This window comes from Zeugodacus cucurbitae, chromosome 6 (assembly GCF_028554725.1).
Source record: "Zeugodacus cucurbitae isolate PBARC_wt_2022May chromosome 6, idZeuCucr1.2, whole genome shotgun sequence".
Taxonomy (NCBI): domain Eukaryota; kingdom Metazoa; phylum Arthropoda; class Insecta; order Diptera; family Tephritidae; genus Zeugodacus; species Zeugodacus cucurbitae.
The window spans coordinates 70,852,463-70,879,178 of record NC_071671.1 but is presented as its reverse complement, the minus strand read 5'-3'; the positions used below and the strand labels follow the sequence as shown (position 1 = coordinate 70,879,178).

General features: G+C 40.4%; 2 protein-coding genes across 2 annotated transcripts in view; both read left to right on the top strand.

The window, feature by feature from the left end:
- The window catches only part of LOC128922657 (uncharacterized), a 53,082-nt gene extending 45,582 nt beyond the window's left edge, over nt 1-7,500 (top strand). The window contains exon 2 of the mRNA XM_054233886.1: nt 5,635-7,500. Within this exon, the coding sequence (XP_054089861.1) occupies nt 6,241-7,500 (1,260 nt within the window). The 5' untranslated portion in view covers nt 5,635-6,240. The remainder of the gene's footprint in view (nt 1-5,634) is intronic.
- Nucleotides 7,501-7,547: 47 nt separating this feature from the next.
- Nucleotides 7,548-26,716, top strand: part of LOC105221492 (uncharacterized) — a 58,698-nt gene continuing 39,529 nt past the window's right edge. Inside the window, exon 1 of the mRNA XM_029046411.2 lies at nt 7,548-8,701. Within this exon, the coding sequence (XP_028902244.2) occupies nt 7,548-8,701 (1,154 nt within the window). The remainder of the gene's footprint in view (nt 8,702-26,716) is intronic.

Sequence of the window (26,716 nt, the reverse complement as noted above, 5' to 3'; positions counted from 1 at the left end):
TAGCAAATAAATTTACAGCTCATAAAATAAGGAAATGGACAGGCGATAAACTTATATACGGCAATGACACATAAATATTATGTACCGTTATTTGTTTGATTTATGAAATTATTATTGGGCTGGGTGATGAACAAGCTCCACAAAGTTAGTAAGTAAGTGCTTGTAATGTGAGGCAAGTATGCCTAGGAAGTATTTATTTTATGTCTGCCATGGCGTATGAGTAATGGGAATTGAGATATTTTGCTTTTCTGATGAAGTGAATGGTTCAAAGATAGCTAGAATCTATGCGTATTGCTGTGGTGCTGTTACAAAAGCTTTTGGTATGACTTTTAGGCAAATAGCTCTCGTAATAATGAAATATTGGCTTTAGCGTTCTATAAAAATGGAGTCAGTTCACAATTTTTTTTTAATGAAAATATAACCTAAAATTCATAAAATAATACAATAATACATAATAATACATAAACAGAGGACGAATTCGCATAAACTGCGCTTCAAGTGAAATTCTTTGTTTTATGCCCCGAGAGTTTCGCAAAAAAAAAAATAACAAACTTAAATATAATATGTTAGCCTTAAGTACCAACTCTGTCTGTGTCAGAAGTCCAATTTAAGCTCTTCTAAACGCAAAATGGGTGTGCACATGAAAATATGAGCACTTCGTGGAATATCTAAAGTAGCAAGATATTAAAGATAGTTAAAGATAGTAGAAGATATTGAAAATAAGACTAAATTTCATGAAAGTGAAGGCGAAAATAACGAAATTCCCACTCTGAGTCGGAGCCAAAGGACATGAGCTAAATTAAAATTGAAATATTTTCGGGCGCAAAAGCATGCCAAGGAATGTAAAGTGGCCGCCAACGATTCATGGGCAGGCTTTGCTACTACACATATACCAAATGTATTTGCGTCCGTGTGTTTGTGCAAATTATCGACTCTAAAGGTAATATAAAACGAAATGAATTCTGAAAGCAATAACACATGAGCATTCCATTTGTGCCATTCTTTCTATGAACGAACGGACGGACGTTTATTTGTGTGCACAGAATGGACAATGCACACATACCACACACACACACACATACACACAAACAAACAAAGAGTGGCAACAGAATGTTCAATTCGTTTTAAGTAAACATTTATTAAATGGTAGAGGCCATTCAAAGCGCATGCTATCAGGTTAAGGCAATAATTCCAACTCACACACACACACACACACACACATTCACTCACTTATATTCCAATATGCTTTTGTTGTTGTATTTATGTTGTTGCATTGTGAAACAAAAGGTAATGCTTTGCCATCGTTGAGACCAACAACAACAATAATAATTGAATGAAATTCTACCGTGCAGCCACTCGTGTTTGAGCAGTGTCAGATGTGACACTTAAATTGTACTCATCACTCAATGACAAACACTATGAAATGCCCAACTGAATGCGAGCGCACCTGTTACGGAGTTAAACAGTCGGAAATCGAAAAGCGTTTAAGCACTTATGTACTTATACGTACTCATGAAGACCTCTATTATTGATATGCAAATATTTAGTCGAATTTTCATTCAGTAGTAGTGCAACAACCAGAAATCCCTTGAGTTATGTAAAACAAAATAGTTCTCCTGTGAGTGCCAAGTTTATTCTAGAAATCTATGTATACTCTTTCATTCAAGACTGCATATTTGTTTTCGTGCTTTCAAACGATTAATCGAAAGAAGCAGACAAAAAATATTAAATTGGCCAAATTTACGTTTGGCTGAAACATGCTGTCACTTTAGAAGAAAATTTAAGGTATATGAGGTGTGTTCAAAAAATAACGGGATTTACTCCCTGAAGTACGATATAATTTTCAGCTTTATCTGAAAGCAGCTACTGAGGTAACACGTGTTTTTATAAGCTTTGCGATTTTCGTTTCTTAAAAGTTCACACTACGCTGCTTTTTCGTGAAATTAAAAGAGAAACTTAAAGGTTCGTCGGTTTACAAACGTATGATAAACAGCCGAAAGAGCCTAAGAATATCCCATATCGATATTTCATATATCTATTTTGAAAAGTGTTTTAACGATTGGAATAATAATATTAGGTTGACCAATAAATCCGCTTTATTGCTCTTTATTCAATGCTGTATAAAAAGTGTTACAGTGATCGGATCTAGTTCAAATATGCGCCGTTTCTTTCGATCTAAACGGCAACTTCATAATACCCTCCTCGTAGAACCCCCTCCTTATATGCGACGAACTGGGACAGTCACTTTTCACAAGCCTTTTCTGAGTTCAAATTTACACACCAAGGGCTTCGCCATGGACAGGAACAGGTGGTAATCACTTGGCGCTACGTCCGGGCAATATGGTTGATGCGATAAAACCTCCTTCAAGCGGTCCAGTTGTTCGCAGTCGATGGCAGAATTAAGCCTTTGGCCATATGGGAGCAGCTTATAGTGAATAATTCCCTTCCAATCCCACCAAATACACAGCAAAACCTTCTTAGCCGTCAAAACCGTCTTGGCCTTTCATATGGTTTAAAATGGTTTGGTGACTAACTCCCATCTTCTGGGCGATGTCAAGAGATGCCACATGCCGGTCTAACTCTATGTTTTCCGTGATTAGAGGTATTCATCGTCACAGGTCTTCCGCCGGCTGGCTTATCCATTGTGCCGCTTTTCGTCGAAACCATTCTCCGCAGTTCAAAGTGACACCATTAATCTCACGGAACTTTTCTCTAGCAGATTTGCCTCTAACGAAGGAAAACTTTAAAACAGCGCAAATTTCGGCGTAGTGATAAGTAGTTAGCAATATCCAAACTAACTCGTTTTGTAGGTTATGACAAGACCTTTCAAAGATGTATAGTATTGCTAGATACGAGCTCTGTAGCACCGCGAAATTCAAAAGACAAAAACGTGCCAAACTAATATTAACAACATTAATGTTGTTTAATGTTTAACGAAGGAATAAATATTTTTTGTTTCCAAAATAAGAAAAGTCCCGTATAGGGACTAATTACGACCATTTTTGGTTCAGAGTTGCCTCATATCCGTGTCACTATATATGCTAAGTTTTCAAGACTTTTGTTGTTGATTACTGAAAAAAAAAACAATTTGTCTTGCTTTCCCTGGGTCTATATGAGCGCATGCCGCTCGACGATCATATTTTCAGCAAAAATGTGTCTCAGTAAAAAGACATTTCCCAGTGCGTAGCTGCATATTATTAATGACGACTTGTATTCCCGAGCTACTAGCATTTGTCAATGCCACGACGTGCCACACTGAGACAACTGTTTGTCTCATTTCCCTATTCGCAATCCATTTATAGTGTGGTATACACTTACCGTTAAACGCCACGATAGCAGCCATTATATCCATGTACATAATTATGTGTGTCTGCGGATGCCTTAGTAATCGTTAGATGCGAAAGTGCACTCGCCATCTGCTTCCATGAGGCGTTGCAAATATAAACCAATCTGGCCGCGATTTCACTCCTCCTCTCCCGCTGCCATTACACTGCAACGGCGCTCTGCACACACACATGCACAAATTGGACTGCATTGCAACTGGGGACGTTTTGTCAAATTTATGTTTATGGGAGTTGAGTTGCCTGACACCAACCGCCTGGCATTGGCGTGAATTGATGTGAGTGTAATTATTGTGGCAACACTGGCATCACTAGCAAATGGCGCACGCTGTAAAATGATGCATGCGTTGCTTCACGAGCTTTCACACAAGGGCAGAACATGCCAGATGGTGCGATGGCGCATTGCAACTTCACTAAAGCAATCAACCAACTTGTTGGGCTGGAGTCAATGCTCCTAAGCGGACATTTAGCGGCTTTACACGTACTTCTTCTTCATGCAAGCTGACGCTTAACCGAAAGCAAAGATGTGACTCTCTTTTACCTTGATTATCCAAAAGGGGTATTGTAAATATTGATATTTATTCTCATAAGATATTTGAATAGAAGGTGCATCCTTGCTTACATATCCGCCTACAAGTGCCCACACACCACTTAATAATTTCCATTTGTTTGCTTTACAAGCAGTACATGAGCGCTTTTGTTGTATTCGAGACTACAACGGCGTGAAGTTGCCGTTTAAGTGCATGCTTGCAACACCTCCATGACGCCGCCGACCTTGAAGTCGCGCGCCCACTAAACTTTGCGTAAATTTTCTCATGATTCTCCTCCTCCCTCACCACTCAGTGATTGTTTGCACAATTATATTAAGACCACATTTGCATACACGCTTGCCAGCCACTTCGCCAATTTGCTCGTCGTCATTCTCATCGTCGTGCTTTTCTTCGGCAGCAGCGGAGCGTGCACACTTTTGCATTGCCCATTGCCTTTAAGCAGCAATTAAAAATTTCCGCTTTACTACACATTTTAGCATATTTAAGCCTCTTGTGTGCACTCGATACGGGCGTGCGTGTGTGCATGGGAGTCGAGGAGGCGCTTCCCACACATGCATAAGCATTCATAAATAGTTAAGGAGCCGAAAACCGAAAATGTTTATAAGCGGTTAAGCGTGTGCGCGCGGTCTCTTGTGCTTGCCGCGCCTAACTTTCCGCGCTAAAGCGTTGAATGCCATGCTTGTTTGTTGTTGCTGTATCCTATTTCTATAGAAAGTTTCGGGAAACGAGCATTTAACACACCAACAACACACGTGGCTGCTTGCGGGCGCATGCTTCGGCACTTGAAAGTGAATGCCTACTTTGCTTTATGGCGTCTTAATTGTGCCGCTTGAACAAATAAACAACTTTGCCGCTTTGGCGTCGGATTAAACAAATCTCAAGTGTGTCGAAATTTTATGACTTGCGTAATTGTAATTGAGAAATATTTTATCGGCACAGCGGCGGGTGTTGCAAAGCTTATTTAAATAAGGCAGAAAGGCTGCCGTGATTATTTATGCACTCAAGAAAAGGTATGAACCCATACATTTTAAGAGCAAGCAAAGTTCGCCAATTTGAAACCCCTTCGCTGGTGTTTATTTCATATAATTCAATAGACTGCTTGCCTCCGTAATTGGTTCATGAATTGAATTTGATTTTCAATTAATCAGTTATGTCTGTACAAAGAGAGAGCAAATGTCTTAATTCAACAATTTATGCTGGAATTAATTTAATTTCACTTTTCCGCTCAGACTGTATATGGATTTGAGTGCATAAGAAACATTTTATATTAAAATTACTCTTTTTGGAAAACCCTCAACTGTCGACGGGGATTCTAGAAGCTCCAGCTCTTCAAGGCAACATAAAAAACGGGATTTGAACCTGAATAATTTAGTGATATTATATAATAATGAATTTAATAAATATTTATGAAATAGTATTCCTAAAGTTAAATTGTAGTTTAAATTCAATACTCGAATAAATTCAAGAATCGCCCGAAGTAAGGTCGAATTAAAACTTGAATTGCATTTCGCGGATATTTTTAATGTAGGCTGTAGTAAATCTGAACCATGCTTTACGCCGAACAATTGTGACCAATAAAAGCCAATTTAATTTTTAAAGCTCAACCGATTGTTTATAGTACCATAATTATCAACAAAGCCCGTTTAATATCGTGCGAAATAAGTGCAACCATTCAATTATATACATTTGTGCCATTATATTCGAATTACTTTGAATTACAACAATTTGATTTTATTTTGCAGATCCATAACCGACTTCCGACAACAGCCAACAATCGCTTTCCCACTACTCCTACTCTCGCGAACGCATTTGGCTCGGCTGCTGGCAAACGATTGGCATGTAATAGCCGCTTATCCGGAATTTAATTTACGCAAATGATGTGCCATGAAGGGCGCCGCTGCGAACCCTGACCGCATTGTGTCAACACATCAGGAAATGATGATGATGCCACTGTTGCTGCGCTTGCGAAATGATGTTGCCAGCAGCAGATGAGACCGCGACAAGAGCAATTAAACACTCATTGCCTTTGTTATTGCATCAATTAAGCGCGCCATTAAAAGTATTAAGGAAGAAAGTGCGCATTAAACGCGAGCGGAAGAGATAGTGAAACGTAAGCGCCAACAAAACCAAAGTGAGATCCAACTACGGCACTCGAGCCCAAGCAGAGACGAAGTCGTGCAGCTCCAAAGCGATTAGCTTTAGTGAGTGGAGCATTAGAAACCGCGCACTTTAATCAATTGATACTGAACGTCACAAACACACAAACAGCAGATACGACGAGCTGTAACAATCAAATAATTACTGGATAAATTCCAAGTATCAACGGCGTTTGCAAAGCAAGCGAGACGATGTGGACTCTCATAGCTCACCAGCGGCCGTTGGTATTGCTGATGTTGTTGCTGCAAACATGCCATGAATTCAATTTGCATGCGGATGTTGGCGTCGCCGCATCCACCGCAGTGGTGTCGTCCGTCGAGGCGGAAGTGAGCTCCGAGCACGCTGATATATATAATATTCGCCACGGCCGCTCCAAGGTGCGGCACTCCAACGAGAAGGAGCATCTCCTTTGGGCGCTGCGGCCACAAAACGCGCCAACCGGAAACGATAATGCCAAAGCAGCCGCAAACGCCCGTGGACAAGGTGAGGGCGGAAGGAGTATCACTGCAAATACTTCACAAAACGCCGCGGACATAGCGAGTAGTGACTTGATAGCCGGCGACTATGATAATGAGTTGATGTCTGGTGCGGCCGAAAGCGCCGCTTACAACCTGACCATGCGCCAGAGTAGGATGAAAGCCCATCGCGAGCTTTGGAGCATCGATGCGGACAGCAGCATACAAACGGGTAATGGTCATCTGTTCGGCAGTGATTATTGGCGAAACTCGGATGCGAATGGTTCGTTGATAAGCTCGGCGGAAATTAACACAGCGCAGCGCGTAAGACCCACGACACACTCATTGTCAGAAAAGCGGTCACATTCAGTTGCAGCCACAGCTCCGCATTCAGCAGCTAAAAGAAAGCACACTGACAAATCGCACATGCCGATTGATCACTCCCAGCAAGCACCGAAAGTAACCGACTCACCAGATACTGGTCCTAGCGGTCTCGCCACTACTGAAGCGCCAGTGACACATCGCATACGTAAACTGCATATGAAGAAGATAATGGAGAGTATACGCAACAGCGCGGATAAAAGTCTCGGGGTGAAGGCTTCGAAGCCGCATCATCGCAGTTTGATGACCGCTGAGCAGCTGCAGGGCCGCCCAATGGATGTGGAACTCCAAACTGGCCACGATAGTGCAGCGGACGACACAGTCATATTGGATGGTGGTAGCGTGGATGAGAATGCTGACAGTGACGGCATTGACAGGAGTGCGGATGACAATGACAGAGTTGACGAGGACACAGGCGAGTTCGATAGCGAAGATCAGGATATCGAGAGCGATGATGGTACTGAAGATAATAACGCGGGTGTAAATGAGGAGGATGCGAGTGATGAGAGCAATGCCGACGACATGGCCAGTAATAGCGTCGACGGAAGTGAAGAAGACAGCAACGACATTTTGCCATCCGATATGGATGGCAGCAGCGATAGTGAGGTGCACTGAATGAGGTTTTGCAATTAGCGGACGAATTAGATATCTCTGTCAACTTCATGGAGGATATTTACCAAAACGACGAATACATGACGACAACTGCCAGCTATATAACCACAAGAGCCGCAGAAAGTGCTGAACTCACTGAAGGCCCTGAACAATCTACAACATCGCCTACATTTATAGGTATTGCTACGAATACACCAGCAACCGATATGCTCAACGACGTCGCATTTGTTGAGACTACCACCGTCACCCCTACTCAGCAGTTACCAAAAAAGGTAACAACAAAACTGCTACTTGTACCAAAAGCAATAGCGCCAACCAAACTGACATTATTGCCAACGATTGCTGCAAAAGATTTTGTGCAACCAAAACTTGCGACCATAATGAAATGGAAAAATCAGACTCAGTCAGTGGCACAACAAAATGAAATTGTCACAAACGAGCGAAGCACATGGAGGAGCAGTTCAAATGAACATGTCGCCGACAACACGAAGGTAGCCGCTGCGAAGAACTCAAATGAAGTGCATGACACATTTGAGGTGTCGCAGTTCCAAGGCGCTGAGAACAGCAACGAGACAGCGATGTATGATGAAGAAGACAATACAACACTAACCATTTTGGATGCCAGTAGAAGTAAAGCGGAAGACCAAGATTTCAACTGGTTGACCAGTAATTTTTCGCAAGAGCCCAATCAGTTGGCAAGCACGAGTGTCGTTGGGGGTGGCATGGATCCACAGCAATCTTTCGAGATTGAAGAAATCAATTTCGAAAATGTTGTGCTGGAAAATACGGACGACATCACAATGGACGATGGTCATATGGATAACCGCAATGCACACGGTTTTCCAGTGAGCAATTCGGCTGATGTGAGTGCGGATCTAAATGGCGGCGAAGAGGACGGTAACGAAACTGATAACGGTGAAGACGACGAAACGAATCGGTTTTTGGCCGGCGTGGTTGATGCGGCGAACGAAGATGAGATCTACGATTGGGACGAGATATCGCGTAATAATCGGCGTAACTTGATGCGCGGTCGTGATGTCGTAACGAAGTTTCTGCAAATCGTCGAAACACAACATTTACTCGGCGCCAATTGTGAAGCGGGTACGTCATTAAATTTAGGCGAAGGCGTGGTCGATCGTTATGCGCAGGATCGTTTTCGGGTTGAAGCCGAGGTGGCAGTGAATCGGGCCAACATGTTGACCAGGTGAGTGTGAAGTAATGAAATAATTAAATGAGGAGGTTTTGAGCTTGACTTTTACTAAAACTATTTTATAATTATTTTCAAAAATATTTAAATTTATGTTGAAAATATTTGAAATTTGAAATTTTTCACTTCTTTCATTCTTTTTTATGCTGAACATTCCTTAAATTACTTACGCTCTTAAGAATTAATTTAGAACGCTTCACAGAGCAAAACAAAGTGCGGCGTTTCAGTCAGATAACACCCTGCCCATTTGAAACTACAGCTGTAAATCAATCGATAAGCAATTTAGCTTGAAAAAGAAAATTAAAAAATTTCGCAAATAGCCAAACGCAATGTGAAGTGCAAACGAATAAGAATGAAAAGTAAATAATGGAAAATGAAGAGCAAATAAGCTGTTGGAAATTTAAACATTTTTCTATGAGCAGTTCCAAATCAACAAATGTGAGCGCTGGAAGGGGCTTCTAATGTGAAAATGTTGTCTTCAAATACGAAGTGATGGATGTGGAAATGTTGAATAGTTCATAAATTAGATTACGAATTGTGCTAGGAAAACTAATTTTGAATGCTTGATATACCGGCACTTAAGATCCTCTTTGAGACCATATAGGTTTTGGTCTTATTTAAGCATGAATTGAATATGTCTGGGCTATGAGGAGCTTTGAATCAGTACATTAAAGTGTGCAATTTTTCCAAGAAAACCAAGAACGTAATTTGTTCAATTTTTCTATGAATCAAATGTACTTTCTGATCAAACTTAAATACTACACAAATTATCAGTACAATAAGCGATGAATCTAAGAAAATAGGAAACCAAAGAAAGACTTCGGCAAACTATTGTAACTATGTACATATGTACACATGGCCCCTAGCGTATGCTTACAAAATACTGTCGCTTAGCAAACGGAATTGCAGCCACGCTGACTGGCAATCCTTGAAAGCTTATCTGCTGATATGGGAAAATAAAAATGTCAAATTAAGGGAGTGGAGCGCAGTGATAGTCTGCCCACTGACCGCTAAACTACGCACGCATGCATTGCGACAGCGCCGTTGTTGCTCGATGAAGCTCGTAAAAGTCGAAAATCCGCATGTGAGGAAGGGTCGGAGCTTGGCTAAATGTTTGTATGTGCGTACATGTTAGTACTTGTCCGGCATTATTTGACATTTCAAGGATATTCGAAGCAATTTTGAAGCAGCTCAGTTGTTGACTAACTAAGGGCAAAGGTTGCGCAAACTTAAGATGTGCGCGCGTGTATGTAGTTCGGCACATTTATTTACAAGATTACATTCATACATATACGCATCTACGGGGGAGAGAGGGACGGCTTGATATACCAGTCTTGTATACGAGTACATACAAAGCGAAATATCTTTCTAACGCCATGGAAATGGGAATCTGCGTCTTCGCATACTTTGCGCATAGCTCTCTATAAAACTGTGTGTATGTCGAATAATTGTTGTTGAAATCTAAACATACATACACTCACACACATAGAGTACAAGTACAAGTACAACGGCAAAACAGTGATAACCCTGTCAATAAATGCGCAACTTATAAGCAAGATGCGAAAGTTATCCCATCGCCAGTCGTTATCCAATTTTGTGTGTTGTCTACGCGCACTTCCCCGCCACACCGACAAACCAAGCATTTCCTGCGGTGGTTAACACATGTCCGCACGGGTGTGCGTGTGTGTGTGTGTGTCGGGGTTCAAGTAAAGTTTTGATTTCATTTTTGGTTAGACCGCACACTCTCGCTTCGCGCAAGAAAACCAGCAACATTAAAGAAAAGTTATGTAGAAAAAAACAGGGAAGGATATTTTATAGTGGAAATTATAACTATAAAATATTTGAAATCTGTTCCACGAAGTTGCACAACAAGCCTGTTAGAGTGAGTGTGTGGTATATGTGTGACTTTTTTCAGCATTTTATTATCAGCTTTCAGCAATTTCATGCTCTCTGCATTCTTTTAAAGCTGACAAGCTGGTATAAAATATCCGATTGATGTCCGTTCGCATATGGGTTTCTAATGCAGTTATGGCATAAATAATGCTGAAGAATCTTTAAAATGCAAACTTTGTGTAATTTCTCATTATGCTTTGAACTCTTCTTCATTATACGCTTTTTGAGATACACAATTGTTGGTATAACATACTTGTTGTTGTAATAATATATGAAATTTAAACCAGAAATGAGACAGCGCTCTCTGATTGTGTTGCCAAAAATTGAATTTACCATTTTTGAGAACTTTTTTAACATTATTTCGAACAAGTGAAGAAAACTTAAAAAAAAATCGAGACAAAGCGCATTTCAACTGCTTAAAACCGTCTAAAATCGTGCGCATATTTCCTTAAATTTTACTTCCATTTCTTTCATTTTTATTTTTATTTTGTGTATTTAAATTCCTTTTCTTCTCTCCTTTTTTGTGTGGTGCTCTGCAATTTGTGGGCTTTTGTGGGCACTTGAGCGTGTCTTTGCGATAAACGGCGTAAAAATCAGTGCTATGCAAAGCAGTCTGGGTGGAGGAGGAGAGAAGAAGACAACAAAACGAATAACAACAATGTGGAATTTGTCATTCTCAGTGATTTGTCCAAAAGATAATGTGATTCGTATGCTTTTATGTTTATTGTTGCACCAAACATTAGAATTCAGATTTGCCATTTGATATTTTCATTTTTATTTTATTTTTTATCCTTTATTTTCATTTTATTACTCTCAGTTTTATACTCCAGTTCGTGCGGCAACATCAAAGGCCGGCCCGTTATTATAATGCAAGTTGTTGCAATGAAACCACATCAATAGGAGTGAATTTTGTTGTTGTTGTTGCCGCAATTTCATGCACAGTTGAAGGCAGAATCTGGTCAGGGTAAAAATTCATCAACAAATATTTTCTAAGAATGCCCCAAGAAGCCTATCACTGGCAGCATGTCATACAGGGATACATAAATATTTTGTGATGAGTGTAAAGGCCGCAGACCACAGGAAATATGTGTGTAGGTATGTCAATATTGAGCAGCCAACACAAGAAGTGAGAGAGCACAGCATTCCTAAGCAGATTCTTACCAAATTGTTTCAGAGATGGCCGCTGGCAAGTTGTCACTCGTTGGATACCGTTTGTTTATAGCACACGACCCTTGAACGGCAATGTCAAACTTTTATATGTGTGTGTGGTAAGCAGCCCACAACAACCGTTATTTGCGTACATATGCTCAATTAGACTGGTGTGTGAGCTAAAGAATTCCAAACTGCTTAACTCCTTCCGCTCTTTACATGCACCCATAGCTGTTCGCTTATGTAGCACATACGCTCACGCCTTTGGTCGTTATAACGGCATTAATTTTGCGAAAATTTACTGTTGCTTAAACAAGACAGTCGAGAAAAGATACTCGACACATATACTATTTCCCGTTAACTTGCATAGTTATCTGCCAGCTCGAAAATTTGTATGCCTCTGCCATGTTTTGTGCTTTGCGGGGAACAAGGAAAGTGTGCGCAAACAAGGCAATTTCACTGCTCTTCGCAAAGTTTACAGCTCAACTAAGCCATTTGTTAGAATACTTTGTGGCCTACCGTCATTTCCATGCAACAAGCTGCAGCCGCTGTAGTTCCCCGGTTAAGTGCGAGCATTTGCATCTGCTGCCCCGCATGAACCCACCAACTGCCAGCTACGTTTTCTTTCAGTGTGTGTTTCGGTTTGAGCCAACATCGAACAGGCGAAAGTTCAGAGCGCAGCAAAAGTATAAAAGTTCCGTTGCAGCTTCTCTGCACCTTTCTCTGCCGCTGCTGCTGCATTCCTAGCGAATTGATAGGCGTGCCGGCGAATGTGTGTTGTGTATGCAGCGCAGGGGGCGTGGTGGGACCGAAAGTGCTGACACAGTGAACTGCTGACTTTGTGAAGCGTTACAAAAGTTTGAACCACTGTTGTCACTTGTGTCTTTGGCAAATTGAATTTCTTGCTTCCTGTCATTTGCCACCTAGCCCTGTCTACGCTGCACTCATATTACCTTTCCGCATATGGTTACACTTGCTTGCTCTGCTACCTGCTTTGATTGCTGCGTTGAGGTGTGTCTTTTTTCCTTGAAATTGCATTCATTTGCTGAAACGCTTAGCTTTTAACTAATCTCTCGAATTACTATAACTGACGCTGTATATTTAAGTATATTTTCGCTCTTTAATTTATATTCGAGCTTCTCCGTATATGTGCTCAAGTGTGTTTGTAATTTACTCTTGTCGGCGCTTAATTAAAAATTCAAAAGGTCATGCAAACTTGATGAACTTTCCAAATATTTAGATAATCCAGTAGTATCAGTATATGAGTCTGTCACCACCACCACTGCCTTGCTCGCTATCTTTGAGCTTTCAGCAGTTAAGTTCTCTCGAGTATAACTTAACTGCTCATCTGGAGATCTCGTCACTATTCACTATTTCAGCTGTATAATTGTACTAACTTATTTCTGTTGCTTGTTCGTTTCACCACCATCCCAAGCTTAGCTATCTATTTAGAACGTAAATGGATGTGAATAATTTTTTGAGGTTTGGAAGCTGGTTAAATGTGATTAAAGTTCAATATAGTTCATTATAGATGCGAAGACTTTTTCTTCTAATTTAATTTATTCATCAAGTTCCAGGTCTAAACTCACTTCGATATATTGTTAAAGTTTTCATAAGAGAAATTTTAGAATATTTGTTATGACACTGCATTCAAAGAAACATTCTTGTTAACAAATTTAGTTTCACAAACCGAGAAGCTTCCCAAAGGAAAACCAGAGACACTCTGCGAATAATATCATTTACCAACAATTGTAAATGAAACGATAATGTGCTTTGCCATTTTCTTAGTCATTGTCCTTTCGAAGACATTCGCCCAACTACTGACCACAAATATCCGCATGAATGCTCGAGTCGGAAGTGGTGTCAACTTCCGAGACCGGATTCTTACAGCCAAAGTCGAGTGTTTCTAATTGCATGCGCTCACTTTACACATAGTACACACATTTGCATATCTATAAATACATAAGCATGTAACTGTAAGTAAGTTTCTTGCATAACAGCTCGTTGTGGTGCATACGGCATGGGTACCGGAAATGAGGCGAAATGTGATTGAGAAGCCATGCAAATGCGCTTGTTTACTCTACTGCGGCGACAATTGCACCACCAGCACATTGCTCCGCCCCCTCCGCCAACTACAAGTGCACAGTCCTACAAGTGCAAAGCATTTGCATTAACCGTTTTAGTGCCAAAAGACACTAACAACATACGAAGCATTCTACCATGGACAGGACAATTGCTATTCTCCGTGCCATTGTTGCCAGCATTGTGCAGTTGCAATTGCAGCTGCACACAATTTTCAATTGTTCATTTATTTCGCATTCTATTTTTGTTTTTGTTTATTTGTTCGTTATTTGTGTTTTACAAAACTCTGATAATAGTCATGCCAGCGCAGGCAATAAAAATGTATGACAATAGCCAAGCAACAACAACCAAGCGCATCACAATTCGCAATTACAATTTTACAGCTCTTCGTGACCCGGTAGGAAATCGATGTGAGTAGCTCCATTCAGAAACAGCTGATCAAATCGACAGTCACAAATGTCATATTGAACATGTGTTTCAGGCACATTTTACTACTAAAGGAAAGGTCACGAGTTCACAATTGAGTTGATGACATAAATTCAATTATACAAAACTAGTTCGAATTCGTGTACTCACTAAGCCAATCATAGACTTTCATAAGCTTAGCTGCGCTGTCTTCACACTTGTTTTATTCCTACAAGGATGTTGCCATAGTAGGTACTTGTAATTGCACCTCGTCTGCTTGTCTGCGTCTGTGTTTTGGTGTTTGTGTTCAGGGTAAGTAAACATTTGCAATTGCAATGGCTCGAAGCAGCGAATAATATTGTTACATCATTGCCATTTGCACTTGCCCGCATGGAATAGACAATGACCGCAGCACTTCAGCTGTAAATAGTGAACTTTTGAATTCTCCCAAATACAATCACAAGCGACTATGGAAAACAAAACAAAACTGATGCAAAACTCAAATACATAGTCGGACTGACAAAAATTCAGCAATTTTTGGTGATTAATAGCATAATAAAGCGTTCAAAACGCTTCGAAGCGGACGGGGTGCTGGCGGGAAGAGTTGTGATGCATTTCATTCTCGTTTATTTATGAGTTAAGAAATGAAATTATTTCTGACACAATGGAGTCTATGAAACCAATTGGCAATTCAAATTGACTGCATAGATTTTGGAGAGTTATAAGGGTATTTAGCTATCACTTTGATTACTCTTCATTTTAGCTAATTTGAATCGCTATCTCATAAAGGAATGCCTAACTTATGAAGTTGGATTTCCAATAACTATAGGGGGAAAGTAAGCGTTACCATCTTGTATATTTTCCCAATTTAGTTTAGATTGGACGAGTGCTTTGTGAGATTTGAATTTCTATCTCAAGCCATTAAAGATATCCCATTAGTCCTTATGATGACATCTACAGACTACTGACAGATATATAAGCCAGACCTGTATAGTTTAAGATTATCCTCCAATATATGGAATCTTCAGTAATCTTTGATATAACCACTATAACTTTTCCGAAGCATTTTGACGTTTTTAACTGTCTGATGCCTTAAACTACCTTTGAAAGTTTCTGCAAGTCATCGGCTTGACTACTTTCCGTTCAAATGCGCTCTATCTTGTCTCCTTTGCTGCATGACATTCGATTCTGTTCACAGTATGAATGCTGAGAGGGGTGCAGCTTGTCAAGTCACGTCTACTTATTCCAACAACTTTAGAGAATTCATAAATTGGATGGCTGTATTGATATACATGCATCTATGTATGTATATGAATGTGGCTTCATGACTTCTGCTGCAGGCAAGGCGAATGCAAATAGAACCTCAAGTGAGAAATTGCATGGAATTCTTTGAAAGCGGTTTTGTAGCAGCGAGACCAACTGTGCGGTGTCGTTGAGGTAGCCGGAGCAGATGGTGCAACTCGAGCGTTTCCGGGGAGCGGAAATTATTAGCGCGGTAGCGGCGGCAACAACCAAGAGCCAACAAAGCAACAAGCAACAGTGACACACTGACACACGCAGTCAGACACAGACAGACGCTGACGCTGCGCTGCTTTCGTTTGTTATTCGTGTCGCTCTCAGTCCCCGCAGAGCGCTGTGTGGTCTGGCAAAGACTTGTCGCTCCACGGAGTTCGCAGCGCAAACCAGGCTGCCGTACACCAAGGCACACAAGGTACTAGTGTGTAGGAATGTCAGCGAATGTCTGTGAATGTCTGTGCACAAAACCGTACAAATGCGCAATTTGGCCAACTTTCAGCGCAGTCAGTCTTTGATCATTTTTCAAATTTCTGCTAATTTTTTCAATTTGCCAATTTTGTCAATTCGCCAGTTTCTTTTAGCGCATTCTTTACGGTCGCTGAGTTTTGTTCATGTATTTCCCTATAAATTTGCATTAGCGCACACTTTTTTGTGGAATTTTTTGTGCTTTCATTAAACGAAACTGTCATTTAAGGAGGCGATAAAGTGGAAGACATGAATGAAAGACGGAGCGCGGTCCAATTTGCTAAATCAATGGGATGGAGGGAATGTTCAGCAGACATAGAGCGGTGGGGTCGGGGTTTAAATTCAGTAAATTGAATGAGAATGTGAGGAGTGAGATCGTTCAATATGCTGAATTGTGGCTGCAAATGTGAAGAAAGTGTGGCTCGTTTTGTGTCACATTTCAAATTAAATTTTCCGCAAATTTGCTTTTTGAAATTAAATATCAATTTTCTTCTAACAAGCGAATTTCGTGATAATGTCATTTGGACTTCAGAAGGCATGGAAGATATAAAATCCATCAGCAATAGCATTTATCTTACCCCATTTCAAGCCTCAATTGTATTAGTTCAATGTTCTATAGACCGTTGTAGACCTCGACTGGAGTAGTCGTTAGTTTCTTCAGCAAGGTTGATTGTACTCAAATGACATTAGGGGTCAAGTAGGCAACCTTGAGCTTCGCGATAACAGGAGCTAAATGTGGCGATCGGATGTTGACTTTGTTTTATATTTTTCCAGCAGGCACTTCGTTAACATTTACTTTTTACGTTTTCTTTGGAACGGTTCTATTAGTGAGAGCCCGTTGATGATTTGATATTGATATTTGCCAGCATCCTTTGTCAGTTGAATGTCTGAACGAAAGCAACGCATTCCACCTAACGCCGATATCAAGGGACATATGAGTTCATCATGTAAATGCTCAGTGGTAAATATTACGTTGGACTGGAAAGCCAAGTTAAATTAAAAATGGATTTATTGCCTTTGCAAATCACCGATGAGACTGCGCTTAGTGAGAAGCTATCGGAAGGGAAAATACGATTTCCAGCAAAACAAAAATATGAATTCACGAAACTTAGAAATAACAAACCGTTATAACCGCTAGAATGCTTTCACCGACTAAAAATTAATTAATTAAGGTAGGACTGCAGAAGCTGTGACCTTGCCGAGCACTTAAACGAAAGTGCACACATTGTGCGGCCATTCTGGTATATTTCTGTGTAAATCCTTTTATCACAACATTTTTACAAACTCCGATTGCTCATCGATATCAAATGAACGCTTATTTTCCATTTCCACGGCGGAGAGCAGAGCGGAGCAGGCAGTTGCGAGTTTAGCTTTCAATTACAAAAGTGCATTCGAGTGACGCAAGGCAAATAATCGCAAGCGAACGAATGAAAAATAAGAGAATCGAAGGAGAGCGAAATGGAAAATTTGCAGAAATACTATCTGTTGGTGGAAATCGAAGGCGGTGCAATGGAAACTATGAAAACTATTGTGCAAACGAAATGAAAAGTATCCGGCGCGAGTAACAATAAACGCTCGCATTTGCCAATAAACGCCATTCATTTGTTGCGTTTAGTATAGCGCGCCCCGGAGGAGTGTAATTGAATTTCAGCAAATGAAGATTCGAAAACAAGCGCTCGCTTTGTAAGCCCCTCTGTGTGTCTATATGCAGTGTGTGTGTGTGCGTGTCCTTTGTGCTGATGGAAGTTTATAAATACGCGCACACTCAACGCAGATATCGCCTCCGCACCTTGACTACCAACCGCAAGCATTGCTGCTGCCGGCGTTGCCAGCTACCGCGCCACCCACGCAACCGCTGTGACCGAAACCGAAACGAAAATGCTGTGAATACTTTCGAACAACAAACCCAGTAACAGCAACAACTGTGGTGGTGGTGGTGGTGACACCGACAACGTCAACTGTAACGGTAATACTTGAGTCTGTAATAGCAGACGCACGAGTTAGCCAAGTTCGCGTCGAAGTGGAATGCCACAACAACAACAACAACGATGGAAGCTGTAGCAGCAAAACTATGCGGCCACAGAAACTAACTTGGAAATTCTCGAACGTTACGTAAAAGTGCTCAAGCGCAAGAATCTGTTTGAAATGCAATGATTGTTGAATCGAATGCTTCCACTGTTCAGACAGATACTTCAATGCGCTTCGATTTGATTTGACTTTACGGTGGTGTGCTTGTGTGTGCGCGCGAAGTCGCTCGCTGCTGATCTCCAAGTAATTGCAACCTCAATTGCTGCATGTAGCCGAGATTAAAGTACTCAAACGTTCCTGCCTCACGTTTTGAGTGAGTTAGTCCGCGGGCGAGAGCCACAGTAACTTACTTTTAACTTATCTACTCAAGTGCATCCACTTAGTCCAAATTGGAGGGTGCTTATTATGCCATTGAATAGGATCGAAAGGTGTTAATATATTTAAGAGCTTGAAACTTATTAAATTATAAATACTTACAAATAATCAGACCAGTTATAACGCATATGGTACGCAATAAAAACTAAATATGAATAGAGTTGTGTAAGGATTTAGACTGCAGAAGATAACTCCAATTTAAAGAAGCTGGCACCCGCCAGTAAGCGACTATATTTAAAAGCGTATTGTATATCAAAAGGTACATTCCTAGTTATACTATATACATATATGTATATACTACCAGAGGGGTCAGTGGGTGCGTCCGAGTATCGAAGAGAGAACATGAAGCGTTCCTCACGAGAGAAACTACTAATACGAGTATGCCCAGATCAGATAGTAAAGCGGCTATTATGATCCAGAGCTCACTGAGTATGTGCTCAAAGGTAGTCAAGTAGTGTCTATCATTATCGAAATCAATTGCACCACCAGCATCATTTAGGTGCTGGCTCATAGCGAAATCGAAATCGCTTTTGCGAGGTCTGTTGCAATATCCTTTTGGCCCAAAGTATAACGTAAGAGGTCAGCTGAACTACTTTTTCTTAAAAATAGTAGTGGAAGGGCTCATTAGACACTGGGGAATAGGCATATATATGCGATGGGATTAGGAATCCTGTCTGACGGAAAATTGCCATAGCTGTATGGAAGAAGGCGCGGTGGAACCATCAAGTAATTTCTTCCTCCATTGTTCAGCGTTCGCAAGACTGAGCATGAAACAACTCTGTAGCTATACCTTTGGCGAACCAAGCGAACTAGCCGGAATGAACATTTGCCACCTCATAAAATTTGTGATAGGCTGAAAGCGTGTGCGTTTAGCATCACAATGGATCAGCGTCCTTATCTGACCAAGCGAGTTCCATCGCGATATCTGTCGCAGTATATCTGTATTTTCATTGTGAGTATCGGAGATATTTTTAATGATTATAGGGTTGCCATCAATTTATTAATTTAAAACAAAAATTAAATAAATACCTCACACTGGATTTGAAATTTAAGAGATCTAAAAGAGAAAGTTCATAAGTGAAAACATTTATATTTTGTGGAGTGAGGTTAACGCACTTGAGTCAGTCTGTTAGAATACAATGAAATAGTCTAAGTGAATTTGGTGCTTCTTAGCATCTTCAATAAAAATCACTTTGCGAAGGAATGTGTGTGTTTGTTCCAATTGAAGTCGGAAAAGTGCAATATTTCTTTGATTGTCACGCCAATCTTTCTGTGTGTGCGAATCCTTTCAAACGGAGATTTATTGGTTTAACACACGGCTAAAAGGTTTCCAGCTGCTCGCTTTTGTTTGGGCCACAACACAGAAACCCCAAGCAGAGATATCTTCGTTCACCTCGCAAACAATCAAATGCCTGTACTTTCGGACCAGCACCTCACACACACACGCACACATACATATATATGCACTATTAAATCGTTGAAGGATGCAAAACGAGTGGCGGCGCCTGTGCCCACTTGAGTTCTAACACCTCCTAAGCAACAACAGCAATAACAGCTGAAACCTCAGATGGCAAACGAACCGTCGCCGGCAGCGGTTCTTGAGCACGGACTATCTGCAACTATGTTGCCACATCGCCGCCGCGCTCCTTTCCACCAATTTATTCCAGATATTTTTGTGCGGCCGCTCGAAGGCTGAAAGGTATGCGAACAAAGCGAAACTGTCTGCAGCGCAACGACTAGCAACAGTTCGGCAGCAAATCCTTTCACTCGTTGTAAAGGAGAAATGCGAAAAATATACAAAGCATAGACAAAATAGTGGAGAAAAGGCACGGAGCCAAAACAGTTGGAAGGCGTAGCGTGAATAATTAAAGCGAGCCACCACTGACTGGGAGCATGTCCGTCTGCGCTGCCCAACTCTTGCAACCGCATTCGATTCAGTCTGCCTGAACGTCGATTCGGGCACAAACAATTTAGAAAAGGTGAAATTCGAAATGAAAGCATTGAATTAAACGAAGAAACTGTGTGAAACTGTGTGTGCGACAGCAAAGGTGTGCCGTCGTGGGCAACAAATGCCAAAATTGGGGATCATATTCGCACCTTTCTTCACAAATATAATCCCATAATTTTATTTTACTTTGGAAAAGGCAAGCGTCTTGAAAGGCACAGAACAGTGGGCATGGCGCCATAATATAATTACGTGAATGCTATTTGTCTGAATTTAGATGGATATTTTTGTTGTGGCTTACGGTGCGTACGAGTATAAGCAACATTTATCTTAAAGGTCACGTCTGCCTGCCTACTTTTGAGGATACTGCAGCTGTAAATGGAATTTTGTTGAATTTAAAATGAAGTAGAGCTCATATAATCATATACTTTAATAGCCGAATTTATTGTTGCTTTAATTTTGGGAAAATAATGGCTTGAGTTATTTTAAAATAAGGTACAAGGCTTTGTCTCCTTCTATACATAGAAAAAACATTAAATAAACTTACATATATTTCGCATAATATTCTAGAAAAATATCTATTTTGTTTGGACTTTTACAATTTTGCAAACTTTAATTTCGTTGCTCATATGTAAAACAGAGTGAACTCTCATCAACTTTATAACAAATTTTACATGCGAGTTAGCCATTTCGACAATGCACCCCTTTGCATATTAGTCCCATTTAGTACCCCTGCAGGCCCAAAATCAAACCCTCATCATATTAAGTCGCCGCCGCCTTTTTCATTCACTTACAGCCCCTAGATACTAGTGTACTTGAGAAAATCTTTTATTCACTTACATAAAGTAAATTATTTAGAATTCAAATTTATGTACGAATACGTAATGGAAAACGTAAACTTCGATGAAAAAACTTTTTGTGTGCTGCCAACCTTCCTCCCGCTGCATAGCTTGTGCGCCGTCGAGATAAGCGAGTCATTTCCTATTGAATTATGCAAAATGTGTACTCAAATTTGCATAATTTACAGCAATGCATATATTGTGAGGAGAATGCTGCATGGGGTGGGAGCGGAAGAAAAATCAGTTTGCCGTAACTTACAAAAAACATAAAAACGAATGAAGGTAATGTGTAAAGGGGTTGCAGGCATGTCTGAAAATTACTTAAAATATATGATTTACAAGACAATAATAACTTTTCTGTAGACTCGTACACTCGCATATACATATACGTAGATCCTGTATGAATGGGCATAAAATTATACACATGTAAAAACTGGGAATTCTACTTTGATGTACTCGTATTTGCAGATATTCACATGGCTGCCCAAAGAGTTGCCAACTAAATGCAAATGAATATGTCTTGTATTATATTGGATTGAGCCATATTTAGCTTGGTGTTTTTCACGATAATTGCTTTCGTGCCATCGTAAGAGAAATCAATCACCGGAACTAATACGAGCCACTCGACCGTACATTATTATGTTTCGATTCCAAGAAATTCATTTCTAAAGGGTGATTTTTTAAGAGCTTGATAACTTTTTTAAAAAAAAAAACGCATAAAATTTGCAAAATCTCATCGGTTCTTTATTTGAAACGTTAGATTGGTTCATGACATTTACTTTTTGAAGATAATTTCATTTAAATGTTGACCGCGGCTGCGTCTTAGGTGGTCCATTCGGAAAGTCCAATTTTGGGCAACTTTTTCGAGCATTTCGGCCGGAATAGCCCGAATTTCTTCGGAAATGTTGTCTTCCAAAGCTGGAATAGTTGCTGGCTTATTTCTGTAGACTTTAGACTTGACGTAGCCCCACAAAAAATAGTCTAAAGGCGTTAAATCGCATGATCTTGGTGGCCAACTTACGGGTCCATTTCTTGAGATGAATTGTTCTCCGAAGTTTTCCCTCAAAATGGCCATAGAATCGCGAGCTGTGTGGCATGTAGCGCCATCTTGTTGAAACCACATGTCAACCAAGTTCAGTTCTTCCATTTTTGGCAACAAAAAGTTTGTTAGCATCGAACGATAGCGATCGCCATTCACCGTAACGTTGCGTCCAACAGCATCTTTGAAAAAATACGGTCCAATGATTCCACCAGCGTACAAACCACACCAAACAGTGCATTTTTCGGGATGCATGGGCAGTTCTTGAACGGCTTCTGGTTGCTCTTCACCCCAAATGCGGCAATTTTGCTTATTTACGTAGCCATTCAACCAGAAATGAGCCTCATCGCTGAACAAAATTTGTCGATAAAAAATTTCGAACCGAACACTGATTTTGGTAATAAAATTCAATGATTTGCAAGCGTTGCTCGTTAGTAAGTCTATTCATGATGAAATGTCAAAGCAAACTGAGCATCTTTCTCTTTGACACCATGTCTGAAATCCCACGTGATCTGTCAAATACTAATGCATGAAAATCCTAACCTCAAAAAAATCACCCGTTATTACCTCGCACATTCTCATATCACAGGTCTGCAGAAGTCAGTTAAGCTTTGGAGTAAGCTAATTAGGTTTAGAAATGTTTAAAGAGATGGAGAGAGTGGGAGAGAGACAGGTTTTGAGCTCATCAGATATATTTTGAGCACTGTGAGATTTTACACCTTTCGACTCCATACAAGCAATAGATAAAAGTAGTAGAAATAAGAGTAAAACAGGTGAAAACTTGTTCTTAAAAGAATTAGAATTATACGGCGAAATAAACGAAAAAAGTAATGATTTAGAATAGCTTTTCTACGAGTTGAAGCAGTAACTGCCACATAACGGTATGTATGGGATTTCATTTGTGTTTATAATAACAATATTTTAGTCAGGTCTTTAAGATCAGGTCAAAGGTTATAATGAAATACAAGTCTTTTGTATTCCTTTTGTCGGGAAATTATATAATATTCCAAGATCTTCTTATACTCCGAGAGCGTCTTTTCAGCTATCGTGGCGTGAATCACTTCCTCATTTCTTAATAACTTCAAAGTCCAAATCTCTCAATCCCAATCAAACCGAAATTAGTTGAATTTTTCCTGGCTGCAGCTGTCTTTGATAGTCAAGGCAGTAATTAGACGCATGTCAGAAAGCATCTGAAGACCTCATCATAAATCACGCAATTAAATGGCTGACACGTTATATCATTTACAACGGCTGCTGCGGCAAATGTCTACATAACTAGAGCAGCTCATACTCGTATAAACCCAGTTGAAGTATGAGTTTATAGGCCATATAGTATGAGTTTGAACTACATACAAAACAGCTGGCTACAAGAGTTGAAAATATATATGCGCATACAATGCAGGCGCCTGCCACGAATATTCCTCAACACTCCACCGCGGCGACACGTACTTTCTACCATACAGCGCTTGCAGCTTCAGTCTCAGCCTCAGCCCAAGCACCTGCGCCAACCCAGGTAACAGCTGCAGGGCAACGCCAATGTCTTTGTTGAGTGCTTTGCCAAGAATATAATCCAACTTGATGTTAGATAATAGTGGCTTTGCACACTAACACGCTGCCATAAGATTAAAATAACAACAACACCAACAAACATGTACTTGTATTTTGCCACAATGTGGCAACGCGAATTTATGTACGGTAGGAAGGGACACTCGCGTGCATACATGCTGCAGCGCCCGCACCGCCGCCAGGTGTCTGATGCGGCTGGTGGGTGGTCGAGGGCCAAGGGCAGAGCGCAGAGCGCAGAGAACAGAGGGCAACTGCAGTGACAGCTGCTGCGACAGGCAGACAGACGACTGCTTATGGTGTGGGAAATTGCGTGCAACTTTATGTGCATCCTCACACACACACACACACACACGCACATGCAGCGGGGCATGCCAACAAGGACTTGTGCCGGAATGTATGCGAGCGTGCTGGTGTCGCGCATCATCGCAATTGCCAAGAAGTAATTGCATTTAGCATGTGCGAATGAACAGTGTTTTTGCACGCCTGTTTATTTGTGGTTGTGTGTGTGTTGGTGTGCGCGAATCTCGAAACTTGTTATTTTCGCTCGCATTTAAATTTGCTGTTGTCAGCGTTTGTCCCAAATATTATAGTTTTGCATATATGTCGCTTGTTTTGGCGCTCTTATGCTACGAAAGAGTAGCTCTCGAGTGTTTACGACACATTTATGAGCGTTTTTCTTCAACGCGCTTAACTCTTAATGGTGTGGGGTGGGGACAATAGAGTAGTTGTGCTCTAAGAACATCAGAAAATAACCAAAATATATGCTTTTTGACTAATGTGTGATATATGTGAAGCAGCCAGCATTTCCGAATAAAAATTTATTTTTCTAGCACAATCATTCTTTTAATTCTCCTCCTTATCATGCTATCTATACCGGTTGCTTTCAACGAAATATTAAAACACAACAAACAACTTTCATCCTAAATAGCTCAATTGCTCTTCATTTTAGTTTAATCGCTGCAGCAGAGGATTAAGTGTGTATATGAATTGCAAAACAGTTACCTTTCCAAGAGTTTCCGCCAAAGCTGTTGACTATATTGTCGCCTAATACAGCTACACAATTATAGTAAACAAGCATATATATTTTCGAAACAAGGATGACTTCAAGACCCACATTCATAAACCCTAAAGAGAAAGTTCTCTCGACCGCACAGCTGAGATAATTCATAAGAAACCCTTGCTGTGGAAGGGCGCTCGTAATCATAAAGCGGGTTCCATCCTAAAACACTGCAAAATACTACGTTGGTAACAAGTTTGTAACTAATTTACTGCTTACGGAAAATTAAGTTTAAAGATGTGGAAGTAATCCAAAGACTGCGATATACCATAAATATAACAGCGATTTTGAAATCGACTCTTAATCTCATTTAACACGCAAGTGCATCTTTCACAAAATCCAAACAAATCAATGCTTTTCATATCACGATTTTTGTATTCCAAAGTTTTCCTAGTGGGTAAGCATGTAGACACCTGCCTTCGTGTAAACACTTCGCTAAGTAACGTTGCGACATTTGCATCAATCTAAAGTACGGAATCACGGACTAGAGTGCTCAACACTTGCAACTGCGAACGTGCAATCCACAGTCTCACACACACGCGCCATTTCCTTTGTTGTTTTGCTGCTTTAATCTTTTCTTCCGGTTTCTGTTGGCGATGAGTACGTTGCTGTAGTGGCTGCAAGTGAAGTGTCTTAGTAACGTCACTCGAGGTTTTGTTTTAGAAAATCTCAATTGCATACAAACGCACGCTTCTGCGAAGAGCTCTCCGGGGCCGGCGCCGGATTAAGTGTTAATGTGGAAGGCAAAATACTGTCTTAAAGAGTCTTAGCTAGCACTTCAACGAGCTTATGTGCTCTAAAGTGAATTCACTGAATTGTACCGTTAAATGATGCGATCTAAAAGTCAATTACAGCACTTCAGATCTTCGGCTGTGGCCAATTCCCATGAAATATTCTTCACAATTTACTGAAAGCTCCATCGAGTTGAACTGAGAAGACACAGCAGTTGCTTAAATCAATTCTATGAAACTCTAAGTCTTTATATATCCATCGCAACCGTGGTCTTTCTCAGATCTCTGCGTTGTTACATTTGAGTAGCCGGCCATAATTACAGGCAGGCGGACAATGGAAGTGTTTGCTTTCATTTTAAATTATGTTGCGGTAATTTGCTGTTGGCAAGCGCAGTTAATTATCATAATTTAAGCAGCTACAATATCTAGAAAAAAAACAAAAACAACAAGAGTTGTGAAGCAATAAAAAGCAACGAAAGCAAGAGCAAGACCACCGAATGCGGAGCGTATGAAATATTGCTTCCCTACTTGCAGCGCATATTAAACCGGCAAAGAGGACAAAAAAGGATAATTTACAGCGCCGGCACATTTATGACGTATGGCGCGGAGACAAAAAGCTTCTGCTGCAAATTACATACTCATGGATAGGTGGCTATGTAGACTGGTGTAATTCTTAATTTCTTGTGAAACGACGAGCTTTTCTCCTTGTAAGCCAGAAACCATTAATTTAATTTTGTTTCCGCATAATAATTGCGTGAAATATATGAGTAAATTGTGTGAACTTTTGACATAGAATCAGAATGAAGGATAAGTTTGCATATTTCAATGGTGGCTTTGTGGTGGTAGCAAACGCGCACTTAACTCATTTAATTACATACAGACTAATATTTATGCTGATGACTTTGGCTTTGCACCATGGTGCCTTGGACGGACTTCATAGGTGATAAAGTGGAGAAATAATTTTTTGGTTGTTTGGTATGAATATAGACCCAATGCAGACCGAAACAGTTGCGATGAATATTCCAGTATTTATCTTTATTATTATTATTATGATTTATATGGGGTTTAAATTGATTTCCTTTTTTCGCATCATATTGTCGTATTCCATTAGACCAGTTGATCCGAGGTTATAATTATTCAGC